Below are 25,943 nucleotides of genomic sequence, written 5' to 3' on the forward strand. Positions count from 1 at the left end.
TTGCATGCATTTGGAACCTACTTTTAACCCTGGGGTTTCGGCATGGATGGTTTTATTTTTTCTTGGCAACAGCTTTTGCAACTTCCTGTGTTTGACACATCAGCTGCACAGCCCTGCAATGTTGAACCGTGTGTGAATTCAGCCTAACTAGCCTAGCCCCGCCCCATTCGACTTGGGTTCACTGAATCAAAAGTCCACAAGCACGGCCAGAAACGTAACTTGTAATTGCCGGTCCACAAAAAGCGTTCCTTTATTTCGGTGGAGGTGGACTCATGAGTCGTGGAGTATCAAGAAAATGACGCGTGTGGCTCTGTACGAGGGACGTAGGCATTCCAATGTCCACGAGTTTCGGAACAGCACTACGGCACGATGGCGGCGTCGTGCTTTATTTGTTATAACTCGAGACTTAAGAAGACTCATTAAAAGGTGAAAGAGAGACGCTGCTGCGCATGGCGGCTTCACTGCATGGTGGCGATGGTGATGGGGGAGCTGGGATTGGGCTGTTCAGCGGATCCTACTATGCTACTTGCGCGATGGGTGGCATGCTCTCCGCTGGAACGACTCACCTGCTCATCACGCCACTGGACGTCCTCAAAGTGAATATGCAGGTACAACTAAACTCACAGTCTAACTTGGTTTGAGAGAGAGAGAGAGAGACGCCCACACTTGGCAGTTTAGCACCAGATGATATGCGGGCCTCATTTCCTGGGATGTTTTGGCATCTTGGTATGATGTGGTCTCTTAAGTCTTTTTGTTGTACATAAAGTACTCTTGTGACTCTTGTATTTTAAGTTCGCAGTTATCAATACAATTACCCATTGAGAGAGAGAGAGAGAGAGAGAGAGAGAGAGAGAGAGAGAGAGGCCTCCTATTCAAGTTTCAAGGTGGCATGTACTCAATGCTAAGGTTCAGTTCTCTACATCTAATTTAGTTTCTCTCAACCTTAGGTGTGCTCATGGAAAATGGTGCTTTGCGAGGTCCAATGGTATAATACTAGTTGCCAATTCATTGCAAATGGAAATTCTAGTAGTGTCTTGTCTCCTTTCTTAGGAGAGCAAATCAGAGGAGAGACCTAAGTTTAATTGTATGGCTCGCCTTGGATTGGTTCTTGCCTTGAGGCACACTGATGTCTTTTCACACCATCAGACGGGTCTTTCAGATCCCTCATGGCTACCTTAAGCTTTGGGGCAAGGTCTCTAGACTTTTGTAGGACTGGCAAGATTGGGACCTTGCCAAGCATTCGACTTTTGAGTCTTCTCCGGTTAATTAGATTTATCATCTCACGATCCAAGATCGCTCATAGTTGACAACCAAAGTCAATGTCTTTGGGGATTGCACAAATCTAAAGCTTGGTGGAAATTGATAGTGATGAGGAATGGATCAAAAAGACATCGTTTAAATATAAGGTATTCATTTGAAGAATTTTGGTGGGTGGTCTTTCCTTTGCATCGGCTATACATCGCAGGGGTATTTCCAATCATGGGAATTGTTTCTTTTGTACCAATATGGTTAACAAAATCATCTCATGTCCTTTTGCCAGGAAGATTTGGGCCCTTCTTTCTAACATTTGGCATCCTGTGGTGGGGACTAGGATGCGTTCTTTTGATTGCATCTTTGGCAAGGCTAAATATCATGGTCCACGTAATCTCATAATAAGTTTTTGTTTCACTTTCTTAGATTTTGGGTTGTTGGGCTACTTGTAATGTGTTCATTTTTGATGCCACCATGGGCATCTAGCGTTATGTTGCAAAGCTTAATGGGACTTCTCTAGTGGCAACTTGATCTTATTCAGCATGTTGATATCTTGATGAGAGATGATTTAGTTCCTTGGCATTGGGTGGTTTCTTCAGTGACCTTGTTGTGATTTTTGTACTTCTTTTGCAATTAATATACATACTCTTTACGAAAAAAAGAGAGGCCTCCTAAGAGACACAAGTTAGAGAAGATAATAGAAAGGCAACAATGATTTTCCTATTTTCTCCTATTCATAAATTACATGAGTAACATGATGTATGCAAGCGTAAAGTTTGCCATCAAACAGATCCATACTGTAGTCTATCCTGAATGCAACCCTATACACTCTCATGCTCCATATTCAATGAAATACGCATGGTGCCCAAATCCAGAAAGTGTTACTCTACTCAACCTTAAGTCCCAAGTTATAATATTAGGTTCATGTGGTGCTTACATGTGATGCTCCCAAAGAAAGTGGGTAAAGGCTGGCTGCCCAAACGTTGAGAAGAGATTGCCATAAAAATAGGTGTGGATCTAGTTGCGTGTGGAACTTTGCATGACAAGATTGTCTGACTTGTAAATTAACACAAGCCTCAAAATGTTTTAGTGGGCATCTCTGGCTTCCTATGCTACATTTTGCTTTTAGCCTCTTCTACCGTTGCCGCACCTAGCTGCTAGGTATCAATGTTTTGCTTCATGTCGCGTGTTGCATAGCCATGTGTAGCCTTTGCATCCTTTACACACTCTAATACCATTTTTGTATGACCATCTCTTCCATTGTTGTTGCTAAAGCTATATACATCAAACTTCGGCATTGAGAATTGGTGGTTTACAACATGCTTAAAGAAATACTTGAACATAGAATACAATCACAATCATAGAACAAAGCATAGAGTGATAAAAGAACTCAAATAGGGTTAGGTAACTCAAAGACAATGAACTTAGAAGATGAATGAGTAAAGACAACACTCAATGCTGCAAACTCAGTATCCAAGGTGAATATGGATCCTCAAACTATCGCATCTCTAAAGGGTCAAGTTAGAGGGTATGAGCTAGAGAGTGTGCTATACTCTATATAGATTCTGAAACAAAGTAGACAATCTTCGGATGTGATCAACAGCAACAAATGCAGATTTGGAGAGCTTGGATCAAACTTAACACACATGGCTAGAGCAACATGAAAGAGTGGCTAGCAAGCGGAAGACTGTTGGAATGATGCAGGCGATTGCTGAAAACAGTAAATGCAGCCATAAAAGTGCTCTTGGAAGGTTGGGACAGCAAGAAGGCTGTAAATGTAGGCTGGAAGGATGTGGCAGCAGCAAATACGAGCTGCAGATGGCTTTTGGGCTGAAGGCAATGGCTGAAAAATAGCGCTTGAGGCTGAAACATAGTCGCTAACTATAAACGTAGGCTTGGAGGGCTGTAGGCTGACGCCAGGGGCTGGTGGATGCTAATTACCACCAGGAATCGGGATATCCACCAAGGAGGGGTATAGATAGTAGTGGGAAAGTAGACACCATTTGGAGGACAATGTGTAAACGAGATTGGGCTGAGTGATGAGCAACCTATCTATTTATAGATGAGTGGATCCTCCCAAATTAGGGTTTGACATGTGGGACATTGACACTTTCTAGGAAAGTGGTCATTTAATGAAACATCTAGTAATAGGGGCTGTAACAGAGAGTTAATTAGTATATAACGCATTTTAAAGCTCAAAACCCCCTCTTATGCCCAAAATTGGAACTAGGAAGGGACTGCAAAGCACATATCAGTCCGTAATTATCCAAAAGCATCCCATCCCAAAGTAGCGAGGGCTTTGGACCAAGGGCGTATGTTGGCTGCCCAACAACCTACCAACACTATAGAGACGATGATTATCTTTCCAAGGGAGCCCAAAGGGTTACCCTTGAGAGACCAAAGCATTACTCAAAGGGTGCTCTGTTGGCTGACCAATGACCTATCAAGACTTGCAAAGGCGATGGAACTACTTTGAACCTTTTTTTTTTCGGTTTAAAAAATTGCAAATTGTTTTGATCATATTGAGTATTCATGTCCTTGGGAAAAATAAAAGGGATTTTCGAATCCAACACACCACAAAATAGATAAGCTATTCTTGTTAGATAGTCATTTCCTGGACAGTTGGTGGACAAAAGAGTACAGTAGGTTCCACGTCAGTAGTACGGTAGGACACGTCAGCAGTACGGCAGGATGCCACGTGGCACTAGTATAGTCAGCCAGATTTACTGCACAATTGGCCATATTTACCGTAATCGGCTGTATTTATACCTGGTGCTGGGGATTTCCTATTTTTGGCTATTTATAGCTAGTTCGTGGCACACTCCTGCATTCATTATTCAGATTCAGATCTTGAGATTTGTTGGCTGAGACGCTCCCGCACCCACGATGTTGGCGTCGTGTCGCAGCGCGTTGATAGCTCCACCCACCCACCGTGACAAAGTCCCTTGCCGAGCGCCGACGATCTTGTAAATGCTTTCTATCTATGAATATGACGTGATGCTCTCAAGATGGGCCCTTGTGCAAATCTCATGTCGTGTTATGCTCCGTGTCGCGTTTCGTGACGTGTTGAGGGGTCAAGATGGCAGAGTTGAGAGATGGGTCTAGAGCTGCTCCGGGGCCTAGATGGGGTCCCAAGGGGGTCCCGCGTGGGTCTTTGGGGGCCGGACCTTCACACGACAGACTGTGCTCAAGCTGACGGAGATCGAGGCCATTAGGTCGGAGATATACGCAGATATTTCCTCTGCCCCCTTGTGTATTTCTGCACTCTTATACAGCATACTACACCGCACATTTTTTGCGTTTACATTGTCTCCTTTTCTCTCTCTCTCTCTCTCCTCTCTGTGTTCACTCTCTCTCAGTCTTTGTCCTATGCTTCTGCATCGCTGCACTTTGACATGGTATCAGAGCGGTGAAGATGGGCTGACTGAGGGCTGAACCTATCTGAAGAGGAGATTTCAACGTGACACAAGGCTGCATTTCCAGGTTTCGAGGGCGAGCGAGAGGGTTGCGCATCGGATCAAGGCTGAAGCGAGCGCTGGTGTGCGGGAAAGGAGTCTAATTGGTGAATTAGCTGCAGGTTATTGCTATTTGAAGGGGAGGAAGGCTGCGTTTTCATAGTCAAAGGGGGCTCCTTTTGTGTCTGTGCAGGTATTGCATGTTAACATGTCTATAGAGACTGATTGGAGTTCCAGGCGATCATGGACAAGAAGGTGCCTGTCCTATTGGCTCTTCCAACGGATCAAAAGCTTGATGGTGACCATTACCGCATTTGGCGGGTGATGATGTTGGCCATTTTAGAGTCTTATGATTTGGTGGAACTGCTGATGGAGGAGATTAACAGGCCCTCAGTGAGGGATGAATCCAAACTCTCTTCCAATGCTCGTGCGGAGTTGACCAAGGCCCAGTCTCATTGGGACAAACTGAATGCCAGGATTTGATCTTTTCTTTTTCTATCTTGCACCACAGCTGTGATAGCTCCCATCGAGCACTTGATGGTGGCTCGTGAGATATGACTGGAGCTCGACCAGATGTACAACCGGATGACCCTGATGAAGAGGGTTTCTTTGGAGGTGCAGATGCGGACTTTATCCGTGAATAAGTCTTCTTCACTTCGAGAACACATCAACAAGCTTCGGCAACTTCAGATACAGGTTCAAAATGCGGGGAAGCCTATTTCCTCCGAAGACATAGCGATCACTTTACTATCCCAGTTGCCGCCACGATTCGGTACTTACTTGGTCTTGAAGATCCACTTGATGCCAATCATCTTTTTGTGAGAGGGACGAGGCACAAAAGACCAAGTGCCATTCCTCTCAATAGCCTCCAACTCGGCTTCCACAGCCTTCCGCCAATGATCAGAGACTGCAAAGCTTCCTTTACGGAAGTGGGCTCTCGATCCTGCATAACATGGGTCATCAAATAATAGCATAACACGGGTCATCAAATAATAGTTAGAGCAAACAAGCTCCATAGAATGTGCCTGGTGTCTCCGTGACCTCCGCGGTCCATCCTGCAGTTCCCACTCCTCAGGGACCCCCTCGATCCATGAATCTCGGAGTGTGTCACGGGCCCAACGAGGCCGGACCTCTCTTCGTCTCTCTCCATTTGTTGAAGAATCAGGTACATTCACCGGTGGAACCTCCACTTCCGCCGGTGGAAGAGAAGACTTTGAATTAGAAGAAGAGTCTCCATAAAGAGGCGCTGGCTCCAAAGAAATTGTCTTGGGAGCCTTACTTTCCCTTGGATTTCCAAGGATGGGGTGCTTCTCACCCCCCTTTGTAGTCGGAACTTCCACGAACCACACATCTCGGCTCGTGTAGACATCTCGCTTGACGGGATCAAACAGATGATAGCCTTGGGACTGGGAGCTGTAGCCAACAAAAACTTATTGTCGAGAAGTCGCCTCGAACTTGTCACACTGCGTCTTCGGGATGTGTATATAGGCGTCACATTCAAAGATCAATTGAAGGGATAGAATGCTTCCAAATCGGAGGCATTGGTTGGTCAAGCCTCTCAGAAGGAGGGGAATGACCAAAAGAAGAAGAAGGAGGACAACAAATCCAAGAAGGACAAGGAGAAGGAATCAACTTGCCATATTTGTGGAAAGACCGGTCATTGGAAGAAGGATTGTCTCGACAAAGACAAGAAGGATACCAAGAAGAAGGATACGAAGGACTTTGGAGCGATGGCTGCACCCTCATCAGCTGCTTTTCTACACTTAGTAGTCATTGAGGACTCTGCACCGACAACTTCTGATGCTGCGATGATAGCTTTCCAGGCTCGAGAGTGAATTGTGGACAGTGGGGCCTCACGGCACATGACTTCTTCTTTCGTTGGTGTTGCCCATTTGCGACCTTCACGTGGGCAGATTCTCATTGGAGACAGCTCTTTTGTGTCTATTGTTGCGTGGGGTGAGATGCAGCTTATTCCAGACGGACGTGGTGGTACCCACACCTCTGAGGTGTTGCATTTGCCAGGATTGGGATATCATTTACTTTCGATTCATAAGATTTGTGCTCTTGGTCTCTTGGTGGAGTTTGATAGTGATACTGTTCGAGTCCTTGATCGTGGATCGAGGAAGGTTCTCTCTACAGGGTATGAGGAGAATGGAGTCTACAAATTGAAGTCTTTTTCAGTTCTTACTTCTCTTCTTCTTACTTCTTAGACATAGTCCGAGCTATGGTATGCTCGGTTTGGCCACCTGAACTATGAGTATCTTCGGAAGGCGTCGCAAGGGTCATTTGTCCGAGGCTTGCAAGTTGCCAGACATAGTGGTGAGCCATCAGCCATGTGTCTCCTGCATTCATGGGAAATTGCATCGGGATGCGATTCCCAACAAAGCTTCTAGGCGGTCTACTTCACCCATGGAGCTTGTATCTACGGATCTTTGTGGCCTGATGAGGACCGAGTCCCTGAAGGGGAGCTTGTACTTCATGTTGATCGTAGATGACTATAGCAGGATGACTTGGGCCTATTTCTTGACTTTGAAGTCGGAGGCTTTCTCTTATTTCAAGGATTGGCTTCTTTTTGAAGAGAACCGTTCTGGCCGGACCTTGCGTTCAGACAAGGGAGGTGAATTTATGTCTAATAAGTTTACTCGTTTTTGTGCAGATAGAGGCATTCACCAGGAGTTTGCTAACACCAACACTCCCCAAGAGAATGGCATTTTGGAGTGGAAGAACCGAAGTGTGATTGAGATGGCACGCACCATGATGAGCACTGCAAGACACCTCAGTTTCTGTGGGCCGAGACAGTGGCTACCGCAGTTCATATCCTTAATCGATCTCCCACTTTGGCCGTTGACAGGATGACACCTTTTGAGGCTTAGTTCGGGACTAAGCTTGATGTCTCTTATTTCAGGACCTTTGGGTGTGACGCTTATGTGCACATTTCGAAGACGCAGCGTGATAAGTTTGAGGCGGCTTCCTGACGTCAAGTTTTTGTTGGCTATAGCTCCCAATCCCAAGGTTATCGTTTGTTTGATCCCGTTAAGCGGGATGTCTACACGAGTCGAGATGTGCGGTTCGTGGAAGTACCGACCACAGAGGGGGGTGAGGAGCACCCCGTCCTTGGAGATCCAGGGGAGAGTTGGGCTCCCAAGACAGTACTTTGGAGCTAGAGTCTCTTGATGGAGATTCTTCTTCGGATTCAGAGTCTTCTCTTCCACTGGCCACCCTTGAGGAGCCTCTGCTGTTGGATGTTCCTGAGTCTTTAGCAGATGGAGAGCGACAGGGAGAGGTTCGTTCTCCTCCTTGTTGGGCCCGTGACACCCTCCGAGATTCAGGGATTGAGGGGTCCCCCGAGGAGTGGGAACCCCAGGATGAACTGCGGAGGTCATGGAGGAATCATGCACATTCTTCGGAGCTTGTCTGCTCCAACTATTGTTTACTGACCCGTGTTATGCAGGATCGAGAGCCCACTTCAGTGAAGGAGGCTTTGCAGTTTGATCATTGGCAGAAGGCCATGGAAGCCGAGTTGGAGGCTATTGAGAGGAATGGCACTTGGTCTCTTGTGCCTCGTCTCTCTCACAAGAAGGTGATTGGTGCCAAGTGGGTCTTCAAGACCAAGTACCTTAGCGATGGTTCTTTGGACAAGCACAAGGCTCGCCTTGTTGCTAAAGGTTTTGCTCAGCACCCCGGCATTGATTTCCATAATACTTTTGCCTCCACTACTTGTATGGCGACTATTCGAGCTGTTCTTGCCTTGGCTGGCCATAAGAGATGGCCTGTTTCTCAGTTGGATGTGAAGTTGGCCTTTCTAAATGGTGACTTGCAGGAGGAGATCTATGTTGAGTAGCCTCTTGGCTTTGGATCCTTGGATGGGAAAGTTTACAGGTTGAAGAAGGCCTTGTATGGCCTCAAGCAGGCTCTGCGTGCATGGAACGAGAATATTGACTCATTTCTTCAGTCAAAGTTGGGATATTGGCGCTCCAAGGCCGATCTGTAGCTTTATGTGCACACTTCCGAGGTTGCTCGTGTACTGTTCATGTTATATGTTGATGATTTGATTTTAACAGGGGATCATGTACAGAAGGTTCGAGAGACCAAGATAGCTTTATATCAGGCATTCGAGATGACGGATTTGGGGCTTCTTCATTTCTTCTTGGGTCATGAGATTTATCAGTCTCAGAGGGGGATTTTCATCTCTCAGCAGAGGTACATTCAGGAGCTCTTGGTGACTTTTGAGATGGAGACTTGTCGGCCCATTACTACTCCTATGGATCCGAATTGGAAGGCCACTTCACACTTAGATTCTCCCGTGATGGATGCTTCACGCTACCGTCAGTTGATTGGATCCTTGATTTGGCTTCTCAACGCTCGTGTTGATCTTTGTTTTGCTATGGGTCTTTTGGCAGGGTTCATGGCGGAACCCAAACAGGTGCATTGGCAGGCTGCCCTGAGGATTCTTCGGTATTTGAGGGGGACCTTTGACTTAGGAATTTCTTATCCCGCAGGTACAGATGCTTCCGATCTGGTTCTTGCAGGTTGGAGTGACTCGGATTGGGCTAGAGACGTGGACCACTGACGGTCTACTACAGGCTACTGTTTTATCTTGGGTACAGGTGTAATGTCTTAGAGTAGCAAGAAGCAGCCCACGGTAGCGCTTTCTTCTACTGAGGCGGAGTATCGGGCTGTGTCTTCCACCACGTGTGAGGTTGTGTGGCTTCGGAGATTGTTGGAGGAGCTTGGCTACCCCCAGACTCGTCCTACTCTTTTGCAGTGCGACAATGAGAGTTGCATTGCCTTGGTACGGAATCAGCATTCCATACCCAGACGAAGCACATTGAGATCCAGTATCACTTCATTCGGGAGAAGCTTCTAGATGGGACCATTGATGTGGAGTACTGCAAGATGGAGGATAATCTTGTAGATTTGTTTACGAAGGCGCTTCCCCAGGCTCTTCTTTGGCAGCATTCCAGATCCCTCAGTCTTTTGACCCGTCCAGGATATGAGAGGGGGTGTTAGACAGTCATTTCCTGGACAGTTGGTGGACAGCAGAGTACAATAGGTTCCATGTCAGTAGTACGGCAGGATGCCACGTGACACTAGTACAGTCGGCCAGATTTAATGCAGTTGGCTGCATTTAATGAGCTGACCTGGTGCTGGGGATTTCCTATTTTTGGCTATTTATAGCCAGTTCGTGCCACACTCCAGCATTCATTATTCAGATTTGTATCTTGAGATCTATTGGCTGAGACAAATTATGCTCGGGCTGACGGAGATCGAGGACATCAAGTTGGAGACATATGCAGATATTTCCTCTGCCCCCTTGTGTATTTCTGCACTCTTATACAGCATACTACATCGCAGATTTTCTGCGTTTACACTGTCTCCTTTTCTCTGTCTCTCCCCTCTCTGTGTTCACTCTCAGCCTTTGTCCTACGCTTCCGCATCGCTACACTCTGACACTTTTGACAACTTGTGTGTGTAGGTAAATAAAAAAAGTATAGGGAGTATATATGAAATGCTGCCATAGAGATTGCCCAGGTAGATTGTCATCTCACAGGTTGAGTCAATTACTGTTACCTATACAACATTGAAGATGGGTCTATGAGCAACCCCTATAGTACTCGAGTGTTGCCACCCACAATATCGATTTTAACACTAGTATTATTACTTTCATTAATCAAAGTAAGTACTCGAGTGTTGCCACCCACAATATCGATTCTAACACTAGTATTATTACTTTCATGAATCAAAGTATACCAAGTGCTAGCAGTGGTCTATCCAACTTGAACAGTGTCTCATAGTTTTGTATACTTGAAGGTTATTTTAAAGTCTATCCAAATTTTAATCTAGGTTGCTAATTGTGACCACAAGATTGTGTTCATATGGTTAAAAAAAGGTAAAGAAAATGCATTTTGATACACATGCTTTGGTACAACTATTATATGAACACGTAAATTCACAAATACGCATCAAACTAGATAATAGTCAAGATAGTTCATTGTGTTTTCCAATGGAAGGGCAGTTATGACAGTAATGGTGCCACTTGGACAGTGCTCTCGTAGGGGAATTATTCACTTGTCCAAGTGTCCCTTTATAATCATAAACATCATAATGATATGGATATTGATATAAAGTACAATGACTTTGAAGCTAAGAGAAATCAAAATTCTATAAATAGCAAGAGAAAAAGCCACCTCCTCTCACCATTGGATGGTGAAAGAAAAAATATACCCTTTCTTTCTAAGATGTCGATTGTTGATGGGGGGAAAGGAGTAGCACCCAAAGAAAAAGAGTGAGATGCATGTCTAGTTGAAAACCTATGAAACGAATGGCCTCCAAGGTTGCCTCAAGGAAAGCAAGAACTCGGCTTCGAGAGAAGCAGACTCCATGTTGGTCTAGAATGTGAAGCCTCATTAAGGAAGAACAATCAAGACTATCGAATGATCCAAGTCTTCAGTTTGATCAACTGGTAGGTCCTTAAGGGTTTTTGTGAACTTGAAAAGATAAGTTAGAAGCAAAAATACTACATAAGACCATAAAATATGTATATTTAAACTTCAATGAAAAAGTGCTTGTGAGTGCAGTGTATTGGGTTTTGAGATGGCCACACTCTTGGTAGGGACACAAAGATCTAGGAACGTGTAGTAGAAGAGAGAAGTGAGGCTAGAGTGTGCTTGCAAGATTCAACAGATATTGTAAAAAACCTTTTGTATATCGATTGTTACCAAGATATATTGGCTTAATGATTCCAAATTAATTTGATGCTCATGTACTTTGAAAGGCAATTTGTATTGTTTAGGTGTTTTAAAATATGATTAAATGTTTATCTTTCTATTTAAGCGTGGTCAATGGCTAGAATGCCTTATAATTATACTTGGGCCGTCACATTGATGAGATACCTAAGAGAAATTAAAAGTGTAGTTGGGCAGCCAAATTGACTAAAAAGCTCAGATAATTGAGACTTTTATAGTCAGAGAGTCACATTGATTAGAAGTCCATATAATAAGTGGTTTTAGAAAGTAAAACCAGATGCTCATAATAAAAAAATAACAAACCATGAAATGGTCAACCTATATAGTAAAGTTCTCTAGCAGCTAAATTTTGCGACTCCTAAAATTTAGGAGGTTACTATTTTTGAAAGTTACTCAAATGGAAATTTCTATTCACATCAAAGGCTTTGGAATTTCACAAGTAACAATTTTTTCTTCAGTAGCTATCTCAAATTCTTAACCATTTGAGAGATTTTTAGAGCAGAAAGTTTGGTGACTTTTTTCTGTAGAAAAGTGACATGTGGCATCTAGAAGAGGACGTGTCATTTTGAAGAGACAAGTGTTTCTACACTTGTCATTTTCAACAAACACTTGTCATTTGTAGTCTCTACTTTTTACTTTTAAGTATCCAAGTCCTACACCTACATATTGGAGATCTCTCTCTTCATTTGGAATAAACTCTCGTATTGAAATTTCAGCCATATGCTTTGTATTCTTCTATCTCTCTCTCATCCAAAAAGCACATTCTATAGCCGCATGTTTTGTATTGTCCTATCTATCTCTCATCCAAGAAGCACTTTCTACTTAGTTTGATCTAATCCAAGCACTAAAGAAAAAAATCAGCTTGTTGCCCAAGTTTGTAGAAACTAGGGTTTCAAAATTCTAATTTTTAGAAGTGCAACAAATCAGTCGTTTTGTATATGGTTGAAGCACTTGGTGCCCGTGGTTTTGATTAAATAAATTCTTGTAAAGGGAAAGGGGTCGGTTCCTCTCTCAATGTGGTGTTGACTCCCCCCCTCTCTCTCTCTCTCTCTCCTAATTTTCACGGTGATAATTAATTGAGTTGGTTAAGTTGAAGGTGTTGTCATTCTCACGCTCTTGCCCGTGCTTATAGATATGCAGGTGGAAGATGTGATAGTTTTGCGATCAGTATCACCAACATCTAAACTAGTTCATGATTCGTTGGATTGGAGAATCTCTATGAAAAGTAGGCTCAATTGCTATTGGTTGCGCACTCGATGTGGTGGGCAATTAGAAAGAGATGGGGACTCATCAAGTTTATCCTCAAGGGAGATGAGGAGTACCTAAGGACCAAAGTCCAAAATAGTGGTGTTGGTGGATCAATTAGATAACCTCTCAAGTGTAGTGGAGGCACATGGTTCAACTACCATGTGACTAGTGGATCTACCTTACTGGGTTGGAGGATGACCCTCTCTCTCAGCTGTGGAGGTGTAGTAGAAGTACCCTCACTTGATATGCTTGACTTCCTAGGTGGGAAAGAGGGCCAAGGTTAGTCTTGGGTGGACTAACCTTGGCCTTAGATCAACATTCATTGTCAAAATGACTAGTCTTTTGGCAATGATGACAATACCTATTGTTTTTGGGGACATTTTGTGAATTTGGTTTTAATTTTAAAGGAGAGTTACTTTGCTTCTTACTACTCGATTCAATCTTGGTTGTGTTCTTTTGAATATCAAGGTTTCTTATGAAATTGACCAAATAACAAAGTGTAATGCAATAAGTGATACTCAAACTCATAGAAGGTGGATAACTATGATTGTGAGATAAACTTGTTGGATGAAATTGAAATATTTTTATGGTAATTTATTCATGAACAAAGTGACTTGATCATCAGCTGACTTGGGTAAGCCAGTGCTGATGAATTTAGTGAGCAATCTCTGATACTCAACTAACTTGATAGTCAAATTCTCTCTCTTAATAATTTTAAACTCTTGGAGCTCATGGTCAAGATTCATATGTTGGGTACAATCGCAAGCCATGTAGTGGTCTACCTAGATGTGCCCAATGCTCAGAGGCAAGGTCAAAGTGTTGGAGTTAAGAGTGAAATTTTCAAGTGTGAAGTATCTCATATGAGACCTAATGGGGAGTCACGTTGGGGGTTACTACCCACGAACAAGTTTGCGTAAGCCTTGGGAATCCAAGATATGTTGCATGAGATTTGACCAAGCGGTAAAATTGGAGCCATTGAAACGAGTCTTATCTATAAACGCATGCTTGCCTGATGTAAATGGATGGATGGTTGGAGGAGGTGGATAGGTGGGTGGCATCAGATAGAAATGGGGTAATTAGATGTTACTTGAGGTATCAAAGTGCACGGCATGGTGACTCTAAAGGTGTGCCCCAAAGGAGGTAATTGACTTGTGGGTGGTTCAACTATTGAAGAGGTGCAGGATGGCCCACTAGTAGTGACATGGTGGTAAACTATACAGCCAGTTGGGAGGTAGGAGAATAGGTGGGGCTTGAGATGCGTGGGTGGGAAGCCGATGCATATAGGTTCTTATGGATGATTGGGTTGGGGGATTAACCCCAACCATCAGTGCACCTCCACCACCTGGCTCTGCTAAAGTAGAGATCCTAAAGAGATAGGATGTGCCTATGTTTGAAGATGCCCTTAGTGTGGTGTGTAGTTGGATAGGTGGAATGGTGAATGGTGATGTGGAAAATGGTGTAAATGTAGATATGGAGGCAATGGAATAGAAGGGCGGGATTGGAAATTCGGTGTGGAAGGAGTTGAAGTGAATATAGATTTATTTGTTTTAGAAAATTGATTCTAAATTTGAGAAACAAAACTTACAGGAAAACTTAAAGAAGGAAAATTTGGGGTTTTCTTATTCATATTTCTTTTTGTGTTTGTATAAGAGTATCTACCCTCTTCTCAAGACTTAAGACTATTATGAATAGATTAGAGAGTACCTTCTTCTTGAATAGATTGGAGAGTACCTTCTTCAAGACCTGGACTGTTATGAATAGATTGAAGAATACATTTTTCTTGAATAGATTGTCTTTGCATAAAAGTATCTGTCCTCTATAGAAATTACATAGCACAGTGGACAGAATTTGAGCAAGGAGTAGAGAACACACAACAAATATAAGAAGAATAGAAACTGCTTTAATTTCAAATGAACTGATACAAAGATGGCTCTGTCAACCCATGTGCTTCCACTATTAAGCTTAGATGGCGATCCAGACAAATAATAGATGAAGAGCTTAAGGGTAGCTGCAAGAACTTTGATTGGGTGAAAGATAGATTGACGATGGCTTGAGAGGAGTCTTCCTTTTATAGTGTGGGAAGGCAGTTTGGTCGGCATGTCGGACCATACTATGAATCTTCCCTAATTAGCCAACGAATATTTCAGGAAATATTCTCTTTATGGTCGGCAGGCCGGGTGTGCTGCCCTAGACCCTCGTTAGGGGGGGCCGGGGGTCCCCTTGAGACCCCCCAGCAAGGGGCCCCGGACTCTAAAATAGGGGTCCCTGATAACTCCCATACCCCGCAACTCAATGCATTGTGCCTTGAATTGCTACCAACATAATTACTCCATTTGACTCAAAGGCTAGATTAACAAAGGTTACCTTTTTGCTGTGTGGTCATATAGATTACATTTGACATACAAGTCAGGCCCAACCAATGTTTGTGCTCACATATGGCTTCTCCTCATAATGGGGGCCTTACAACTTAGAGTACCATTGATTATTGGTGGCACCTTACGAGGGTGGGGCATTGAGTATATTTAACATTCTCTTCAAGTGTTATAAACAGATTGTGTTTGCATAAAAGAATCTATCCTCTTCAAGACTTAGACTATTATGAATAGATTGGAGAGTACATCCTTATTGAATATTAGCAATATCTTACATGGAAATAGAAACATAAGGGATAGAAACAAAAATAAACACTTGTGTACTTGACATCGAAGTGGAAGGAGGGGAAGAATATGATGGTTTGTTTTTTGTGTCTAGCTTCTCCTATAAGATGGCATGTTCCATAGGGAGGGTTCGTCCTTCCTGCAAATCATTAGGTCTGTGTGCAGAATCTAAGGGTAAATAAACAATGTTACCCTTCGGTTGTTGTTGGGCTTGATGCATGAGAATCAAATCGTACTTGGCTCATGAGATCTCATAGGATATGTAGACACCATGATTGTCAAATATCTCTCCACCAGTGTCAGAACCTCATTGGGCAAGTTGTGAAGCCAACTCTTGCTTGGTTCTCAGCACAGGACGTCCTGAAGACTAAAGCTATGAAGTAGTGTTTGATGTCATCTTGTTTGATGAAAAGCCTAGATCTCCTCAGAGAATAGCTAGCTTTGATACCATGTAAAGAAATATTCAAACACAGAATATAAACACAATCATATGACAAATTACAAATTGATAAAATAGCTCAGTAGGGTTAGGGTAACTCAAAGACAATGAACATAGAAGATGAATGAATAAATATGATGCGCAATGTAGCAAACACACTATGCAAGGTGAATACCAATCCTCAAACTCCCGTGTCTCTGAAGGAACACGATAGAAAGTATGAGCTAGAGAGTGTGTTGTACTATGTACAGATCCTGAAATACAACAGATAGTCTTCGGATGTGATCAACAGTAGCAAATGTAGATTTGGAGAGTTTGGATCATGTTGAATACAGTTGGAGTGTTGAGAAACCCTAGTCATTAAGTGCATTGCATTTTCTTAATTCCCATTTGGTTTCCACTTACATCTCCAAAAAGGCTAGGTTCCCATATTTAGGGTGCTACCTTGGACTGTCCAGTTCCTATAAATAGGGCATAGACATTCATCATTAGGCACCTTTTCATTCATCATCATAATTCTTTTTCACATCATCGCTCCATCAGATCCTCATCTCTCTCCATCTCTTCTAAGCCTAGGTGATACTTCTCGTGGAAGTGGCTTGAGTGCTACCAATTAAAGCCGTTTGCTGCTGCCCACCATCTTCTGGATTTGTCGTCATCATTAGTTGACTGTCACCTAGCTTGCCACATTGTCAAAGGTTGCTGCCCACGTGCATTTTCATCTTTAGTGTAGTTTTCTTTTGTGTTTGCTGTCTAGACCAGCTGCCTTGCTCTTAGGGATCATCTGGATGTTGATGCCATCATCAGTAACACCTTTTTTTTTACAGCCCAAGAGGCTGCCCTGCTATTTGATAGTCATTTGGAGCCCATTTGAATTGCTGGTCATTGTTTCCTCTCAACCAGATTTGAACACAGATTTGTCATGAGGATATGAAATTTTATTGCTTTGCTTAGCATTTAATTAAAAGTTAATCAAATGTGCTAATCTGACTTGCACATGTGAGGTGCAAGTCAATTATTTCACATTGTGGGACCTAGGACCCCAATATATCAGTTGGTGCCAAAGACAAAAGTTGTAATAAGTTATGCTTGACATGTACTAGGTGGTACCCGGTGTCAGATTTTGGCCTAGACCAATATACTGGCCACTAATGTTGGTAGTGATGTTAGAGACTAGGTATTAATAAATTAATTTATGCCAGTCTAAGGGCTAGTAACTGCTCAAGGATACTTGGAAGACGAATTGGCATAGCCAATTTAACTAATGGCTAGTGAAATTAATTTTTTGAGTACTAGAATAAATATTAAATTAATTTTCAAAATTAATATTCTGAAAACTTATTTAATAAGGTGGATAATGCTGAAAAATGGGATTAGAAGGTTGCCACTTGGCAAAACTTGCCCATGCAAGTGGGAAAAACGTTTTTAGGGGTTGGTGGAAATCTATTCTAGCCATTGTGAGAGAGGAGGAGGTTGTTAGAGAGCAAAGAGAGTTACTTCACCAAAAAAGAAAAAGTAAAGTTCGAAGTGGTTTAACATCACTTTTGCAAGTCTTGGTAGGCCATTAGGTAGCCAACAAGTATGTTTTGTCTGATACCTTGGCATCTTTGGGGTGGCCCTTTAGACTCCTGATGTTAGATAACCATACCTCCATAGTCTTGGTAGTTTTTGGGCAGCCAATTGTGAGAAGGTGGAGAGGATCAAAGCTCAGCTAAGAGTGTAGTAGACAATGTGGAGAATAAAGCACGATACCCAATGCAATTGACTGAAAGAGTGTAAGATGAAAGTACAAGGTACAACTCTTAAATCTTAGGGTTGTAAGAGGGTGTTCGCACTCGAAAGTATGTGCAACATGATAAGTGCCCGTAAATGTGTAACATAGGCACATAAAATAAAGGGAATGAATCTCCTCTCTTACAAAGAGTAAAAAGTGCCCCAGTGTCCTACTGATCATCACACTCCTCTGTGAGCATAGGCGTGAGTGAAACCCAGCAAACCCCCCTGGAGTGAAGAGTGAACAAGATACAAGGGTCATCCTCCACCAAAGGAGATCAAATTTAAAGCATTGCGAAATGCTTCAAATTTGTCACATGAGGAAGAGCTTTGGTGAAGATGTATGCCACATTACTCGTGGTAGGGCAATAGACAAGGTTGATATCTTTTGCATGTATCCTCTCTCTGACAAAGTGATAATGTATCTCAATGTGTTTCGTACGTGTATGAAACACTGGGTTCCGTGCCACTGCAATGGCACTGTGACTGTCAATGAACAAGGGAGTAGGCTCCGTGACAGATACATCCAGATCATGTAGCAAGCATCCAAGCCATATACATTCAATTGTGGTAGTGAAAGCTGCCTTGTATTCAGCTTCACATGACGATGTGGCAACAGTGGACTGTTTCTTGCTAAGCCAAGATATGCAAGATGAGCCTAGAAAGAAACAATTGCCACTAGTAGAGTGACATGAATCATAATCACCAGCCCAATCAGAATCACTATAAGCATGTAAGTGCAGTGGTCCCCCCTGGGCATAAAGCAATCCAAGGAGTCTAGTATCCTACAAGTAACGGAAAACACGCTTGACAGCTTGCCAATGTGACATGCGTGGCTGATGCATATATCTGCTCAGGGCTGAAATTGCAAATTGTATGTCCGGCCTAGTGTTGCATAGGTAGATAAGGCATCCATTTGCTGCTGGAGCGTATATGTGTATATCAAACAAATCACTGTCATCATGCAATGACAGCTTCTGTCCAGGTTCCATTCGTATATAGACTGGCTTGCAATCTTGTAAGCCAAACCTCTCAAGGAGTTTACCAATGTATCTTGACTGTGATAAACCAATACCTCTAGCATTATGTATGAACTGTATGGCCAAGTAATAATGCAAAGACGCCAAGTCTGACATCTCAAAAGTTTACTGCAAATTTTGTTTAAATGCTGAAATCTGATCAGCGTGTGTTCCTGTAAGCAAAAGGTCATCAGCATATAGACAATTGATCAGGATGGATTCCCCCTCTTTACATATGTAAAGGGTCGACTCTGATGAGCTGTTTATAAACCCTTGGCTGAGTAAAAAGGCATCAATCTTTGTGTACCAAGCTCTAGGAGCTTGTTTCAAGCCATATAAAGCCTTTTTCATCTTGCAAACCAAGTGTTCGGATCCCATGAAGTTCCCCATGTAAAAATGCAGTTTTAATATCTAACTGATGCACAGTCCATCCATAATGGGCAGCCAAAGCAACCATAGACCTGATGGTAGTCATGTGGGAGGTAGGAGCTCATAGTCAATGCCTTTCTTTTGTGCATAGCCCTTGGTTACAAGCCTTGCCTTATATTTGTCAATGGATCCATCTGCATTCCTTTTCAACTTGTAGACCCATTTTGTTCCAATGGCTTTCTTCCCAATAGGCAAAGATACTAAATCCCATGTTTGATTCTTAATGATAAAATCAAACTTAGCTTGCATTGCTGCCATCCAATGCACACTATGTTGTGCATCCTCAAAACATTCAGGCTCCTCATCATCAATTGTACTTGCTGCCATAACAAACTCCATGGTGTTGAGCTAAGACACGCTTTTCAGCTGATTAGCATTCTTAAACAGCCCCAAAACACACTTAATTAATGAAAAACCCTAAAAAGGAGAGTAGTTCGAGAGAGTTTCAGTGGTCTCCCAAAAACCCTAATTTTTGGGGCACCCTTTCACATCTATAAATAGATAGGCTGCCCCCATTCAGCCTTATCCCGTCTGTGCAGGTTTCACACTCTCTAGTGCAGATTTCAGCCATTAGTCTATCTCCACGTGTCTGTCCAGCCTCGCAACTGCTGCCACCTCTCCCTCCAGCCTCGCAGCACCCTGGCGCCTTCTTCCAATTGTCGCCCACTGCCAGGCGCCATCTCCCAGGCTGCGTTTGGCCTCCAACTGCCATCGCCAACATCTCTAACATTAGGCGACATCATACAGCCTATGTTTGCATCCTTTTGGAGCTGCCTGGTGTCATCTTGCCCCTCTGCAGTTGTCCCCTCTGTCTCTGGCAGCCCCTAGTGTCAGCGTTTTGCAGTTTCCTCTCTTTTCACACTCCAACTGGTGGTCATAGACTTGGGATCCGTCTCCGGTGGACGTCACATTGCGACATTGCTTTGCCCTTGAGCACACTGTACACCCTTACATTCATTTACAGCATTCATTCACTTTAGAGTTGTGTTCTCTCTCTCCCTTCTTCTAATTGTGTTTCAGCTTTTGTGTTTGAGTTTTGAGTTTTGCGTTTTGCGTTTAGGGTTTGAGTTTTGAGTTTTACGTTTAGGGATTGAGTTTTGCCCTTTGTGTCTGTGTCTGTCTCTTTGTGTTTCTGTCGTGGTCGTACACTTTGTGTGTCCTCAATGCAAACCCTAGCAGTTTTCTTCACATGGTATTAGAGCCGATGCTCTTGTAAACAGTATCTTGCGGATATCGTGGAGAGCTAGTCTTTGTGCGAGGTACACAATACGACTCGTAACCGAATCACAATGTCCCAGACACCTTCTTCTCCAGTTTCTATGATGTCTTATTAGGCTTCTTCCTCATTGGAGACCTTGAGACAGCATTATGGACTCCGTGAGGAGGACGACACTCCACTTTTACTTTCTTCTTCTACTCCTATTCCAAAATTCACTAACATGACAGAGGACTTTGAGGAGTACCACTACAACAAGTAGGGTAATGTTTACACCCCTTCTACCAGTTTTGCTACCACATTCAGATTGGTTGGTGAGGCTGGCCACCTCTCCTATCACAGAGGACATAGGGCATTTGGAACGTCTGGCGATCCATCTTCATCATCTTGGCCAGATCCAATGTCAGGTTTGTACAATTCTTTTGTGTTGCATGGATCAAAAACCTCACTTGTTTCTTCTTTTGAGGTACAGGTTCCGGATGGCTTTTTGTATATGGACTTCAATAGAGGGGGCTCACGAAGCAGATGGAATTCAGGTACATCTACAGCTTCTGTTTCATTTAAGCATGTCACACACACTTCTCACTTCCCTCCCATGCCATCCTCTTCTATATCACACCTTGATCACCTCTCATCATCTTTCCAAAACCTTGGATTACACTCCACATCTGCATCACACAGCCTAGGGGTTGGATTTTCCATCTTCGCTCTTAGCACCTTTTCCTTCTCCACCCCATTCTCTACCTCTTTGCACCATGGTACTTCGTTCAGGGGAATGCCACCCTTTAACAGAGTGCCTCTCACCTTTCAGCAAAGGAGCACATCCATAACTCTTGGGTCGACTGTGATGGGCATCCCCCTCACTATCCCTAGCTTTACATCTCACATGATCACTCAAACGCAGGGGTTTCCATCCTTTGCTTATGGTGCGTCTTCACACTCTCCTTGGGTTACACCTAAGCAGGGATTCCCATCTTCTGCTCCCCGTGTTCCCATCCCACCTTCTTGGGTTCCTCATGTGGCTACCATGCCCATGCCTAGTTAGCCCATCCCTACTTATGGATCCACCTTGCACACTACCGGCATGCCTGGTGGGCACTCTGGGGCCCATTCCCAAGTGTACTCCACTCCCCCATCCTACCCACACTACACTTTTTTACACTATCCATCTTCGAGCACTATCACTCCTGTTGCAACGGCCAAGAATGCCTTCACGGACAAGACACTTTTTAACGGGTCAAATTTCACCACTTCGTCTAATTTCATGCAACAAGTGCTTGAGTCTCAGGGTCTTTGGGACCTTGTCATTGGTCTAGAGCCAATGCCGGACCCTCGACTAGCTCACCCTGACTATATCTGTCAATGGAAAGCCCGCAATGCCACAGCCAATGTTGAGTTGATGCAGGGATTGATGCAGGGATTGCTTCCTTAGTTTCACTCTCAGTCGTAGCACTTTCCGCTCGCGTCAGAGCATTGGAGTTGGGAATAAAGGGCCATTGTGCCTTTTATATGTGCATGGGTGTGAACACACCCTTAGCACATTGTACTTTCATATATATATATCTATCTAAAAACCTAAAGCGGTACACTCGTCATTGTACCGAAAACGTGCTCACTCTCTACTCTGCTCTTTCGTACTCTCTCTCTCTCTCATTGTGCATACGACAGTCTGCCTCGATCTTCGTGCTTAATGGGTCCCTACAAACTAGTATTAGAGCGTAAGGTGTTGCAGAGATCGTCAGGCTGAGGCTCAAGACTAGAGTGGTGACGAGACGGCTCAAAGGCGAGCTCTCGATGGGCAGCAGACTGACTATTAGACGTAGGTCTAGCGTGGTCCAACAGGCGGCAGCAGGTCCAACGTAGACCAGTGGGCATGACGAACGTGGATCAGTGGGTGTGACGTCTGCAGGGAGTAGCGACGAGGCGCTAGTGTGTCGGGCAGCAGTCGCCGACCAGTCCACATAGGTCTAGCGCATAATGGAGCAGTAGTCGAGCAGGGAGTAGGTGTGGCAGCGTGGTGCTGCAACAGACAAGGCACAGACTAGTGGGGCTCACGGGCTCACGGACAGCGACCAGCAGGCGTTTTCAGTGGAGCGTGCGACAGTGACGGGACCAGCAGGCAAGCGCGCGACGAGGAGGATGGGAGATAGGCATGACGGGTCAACGGACCCGTCATCCGAAACCTTTTTTTTTTTCAAAAAAATCATTTTCTCGAACTCCTTCCTCTAACCACGGTTCGCGCGCGCAAGCACAAAACATAAAATTTGTGCGATTTTGGCCTATAAAGTTGGGGCTTCGCCAAACTGAGCACTGTTCATGAAAAATTGAGGCATCTGCGTTGGAATTGCAAACATTGTGCGCATTTGAATTGGGGATTTCGCCAAAATTGTTGAAATTTTGCTCATTTGAGTGAAATTTCTCAAGATTCGGCCCAGAAATTTGGGGCTTTTCCCAAATTTGGAAAATTTGATGCAGGACAAGCAAATTTGTCTTAGAAATTGCAAGAATTTGTGACATTTTGTCCCCGACATTTGGGGCTTTTCATGTACATGCACAAATTGGGTTGAAATTTACCCAATTTCTCGACATTGATGCACATTGGATCCTGTGCAATTTGGGGCTTTTGCAGTTTGGGCAAAATTTATGTAGCATTTGGTCACTTCATGTACATGCAGGTTGAATTCCACGCAATTTGGATATCAACACTTGGTAAAATTTGGGGGTTTTGCTGAAATTGCTTTATTTTGGCACAATTGGAGAGTCCTATGCATGACAGAGGAAATGCAGATGTGTGTTTGACGCTTTGAGCACAAAAATTTGGGGCTTTTGACCGTTCGTGTCGAATTTTATGCACGTGGGTACATGTACAACAGAAATTGCAGCTGAAATTTTGGGATTTCTCATGTAATGTGATGCACATGCCCTTGGAACAGCTGTAATCAGTTGGATAATGCTGTAGCACTTGGTTTGGCGCTTCTGAAAATTTAATTACAGATCTGAAATCTGTACTTCTGTGTGGTCATTTATTGCTGATTGGTACTTGTTTGTACCTTGGTCACTTGGGTGATAGTTTGGGCCTGCATTTACTGGTTTTTTGGTCACATTTGGGCTGAAAATCATGGCTGGTAGCAATGACAACAGTAATCTGATACACATAAAGAAGCTTGAAGGCGCACACAATTTTGTAGTTTGGCAAAAGCAGTGCTACAATATCTTGTTACAAAAGAAGCAGGCAGAGCCGATCAAAACCAAAGGGGCAAAGCCCACGGACATGGATCATGCTGATTGGGACGAGTTGAATGAGCTTGCACGCTCAACCATAGAGCTATCGATTTCTGATGCCTTGCTGTTCAACATTGAAGGTTTGGATTCTGCATATGCTATATGGACTAGATTGGAAGAACTGTATGCACAGAAGAGTGCTGCAAGCAAAGCGTATTGGCTGAAAAAGCTTATGGATTTGCGTATGAAAGAAGGTGCAGCAATGTCTACTCACTTGAGTGAGTTTAACTCCCTTTTCAGCCAGCTGGTTGCCTTGAAGTTCATGATTGATGAGGAATTTAAGGCTACTTTCTTGCTTTGCACTCTACCAGAGAGTTAGGATACATTCAGGACTGCTATGAGCAATTCTAATGTAATCCTTTTGTATGTTGATGTAGAGAGTGCTCTACTTATGGAAGAGATGAATCGGCAAAACAATACATCTAGTAAGTCTTCCAGTGCTTTGCATACTAGGGGCAGATCACAGCAAAAGGGCAAATATGATGGCAAGGGATGCAGTAAATCACGTGGCAAAGATGTTGAATGCCATCATTGTGGAAAGAAGGGTCACTTTAAACGTGACTGCTACAAATGGAAGAAAGAGAAAGAAAAAGGCAAGAAGACAGATGATAGCAAGGAAGAGAAGGACAGTCAGCCTAAGAAGAGCAGTGTAAAAATTGAAGAGGTGAATGTAGTCACTCATGATAGTGACAGTGGGAGTGATGTACTCTTTGTCTCTTCACACTTTAGTGCATATGCTTTACTTGCAAGTATAGATGATGACATGCATACCTGGATTCTTGATTCAGGTGCTTCCTTTCATGTCACCCCTCATTGTGAGTGGTTTTCCGCCTATATAGGGGGTCGACATGGTGTTGTCCATCTTGGGGACAACTATGCATGTGAGATTGCAGGTATTGGCAGTGTGCGGTTACAGTTTCAGCATGGCTCTATCTTTACGCTTTAGCATGTACGGCATGTACCTCAGCTCAAGAAGAGCTTGATTAGCACAGAGCAGCTAGATGACGATGGCTTTCATACCACCTTTGGTGATGGAAAATGGAAGATCTGTAAGGGATCTAGGATTATTGCCAGAGGTTGCAAGAGTGATACTTTGTATCCACTTCATGTATCTAGTGTGCGTGACCATATTGTTGCCGTGACCGAGCAGTCAAGCGTTTCTTTGTGGCATGGCTGGTTGGGACACATGAGTCAAATAGGAATGAAAGTGCTTTCTCGTTTGGGTTACTTGCCTTGTCTTCGTTATGCTGATTTTGAGCATTATGATCATTGCATTTATGGCAAACTGCATAGACGTCTCACAAAAAGTCTCTTTCTTTGAAATCTTCTTCTCTAGAGTTAATACATTCGGATGTATGTCAAATGCCAGGATTATCTTTAGGGGGAAAGAAATATTTTGTCACCTTTGTCGATGATGCTACATGGAAAGTATGGATTTATCCTATTCGTAGCAAGGATGAAGTGCTTGATAAGTTTAAAAAAATCTTGGCATTGGCTGAAAAATCAGACAGATAAGACATTTAAGTGTCTTCGCTCTGACAATGGTGGGGAATATGTGTCCAAGGCCTTTCAAGCATTTTGTGACAGCAAAAGAATAAAGAGGGAGCTCACTGCCCCTCATAATCCACCCCAAAATGGAGTTGCAGAGCGTATGAATCGGACCATAGAGGATAAGGTTCGTACGATGCTGTCTCATGTTGCATTACCCCATGGTTTTTGGGCAAAGGCTGTTAGGCAAGCCACCTTCATATGCTCATCTGAAAGTGTTTGGCTACGAGGCTTTTGTGCACATTCGTAAAGAAAAACGCAGCAAACTTGAGGCAAAGTCCTGTAAATATATTTTCCTAGGATATGGTGACGAGGGTGAAATGGGGTATAAATTGTGGAATCCTGAGAAGGAAAGTAGTACGCAACAATGACATTATCTTCCGGAAAGATCACATGCACAAACAGCCCGAAAAGACTGAGGAGGTCCATAGGGTTGTATTCCGGGAAGAAATACCTTTTGGACAGCAAAATGTGCCCGTTGTACAGCAGCAGATACCTGTAGTAAATGAACGTGTTGTACTTTCGTATATGTATCTATCTAAAAACCTAAAGTGGTACACTCATCATTGTACCAAAAACGTGCTCACTCTCTACTCTGCTCTTTCGCACTCTCTCTGTCTCTCACTGTGCATACGACAGTCTGCCTCGATCTTCGTGCTTAATCGGTCCTTACAGGAGTCACCTTCTCAATTGCTATACAACTTGAGATTGTACTCGGCGCATCAATCTCGACTTTGAGCTTCAAGAGTTCTCTATTAAGGAAGGGGATGATGTGAAAGTCAAGCTTGCTGAATATAGGGGGTTACTTGCCGAGTTCGCCACTATTGGCTCTCCAAAGTCAGATGGCGATCAGGTTACATTCTTCTTAAATAAGTTGCCT

General features: G+C 43.5%; 1 protein-coding gene across 2 annotated transcripts in view; it reads left to right on the plus strand.

Annotated features, from left to right (window-relative positions):
* Window positions 1–215: 215 nt before the first annotated feature.
* LOC148023542 (mitochondrial phosphate carrier protein 1, mitochondrial-like) overlaps window positions 216–25,943 on the plus strand; it is a 71,828-nt gene continuing 46,100 nt past the window's right edge. Inside the window, exon 1 of one of the 2 annotated variants that reach the window (XM_087696525.1) lies at window positions 216–608. In XM_087696525.1, the coding sequence (XP_087552651.1) occupies window positions 450–608 (159 nt within the window). In that variant the 5' untranslated portion in view covers window positions 216–449. The remainder of the gene's footprint in view (window positions 609–25,943) is intronic. The other variant, XM_087696524.1, reaches the window with a different exon arrangement.

This window comes from Lygodium microphyllum, chromosome 16 (genome assembly GCF_053477565.2).
Source record: "Lygodium microphyllum isolate KBCC chromosome 16, Lygodium_microphyllum_v1.1.10, whole genome shotgun sequence".
Lineage (NCBI taxonomy): Eukaryota > Viridiplantae > Streptophyta > Polypodiopsida > Schizaeales > Lygodiaceae > Lygodium > Lygodium microphyllum.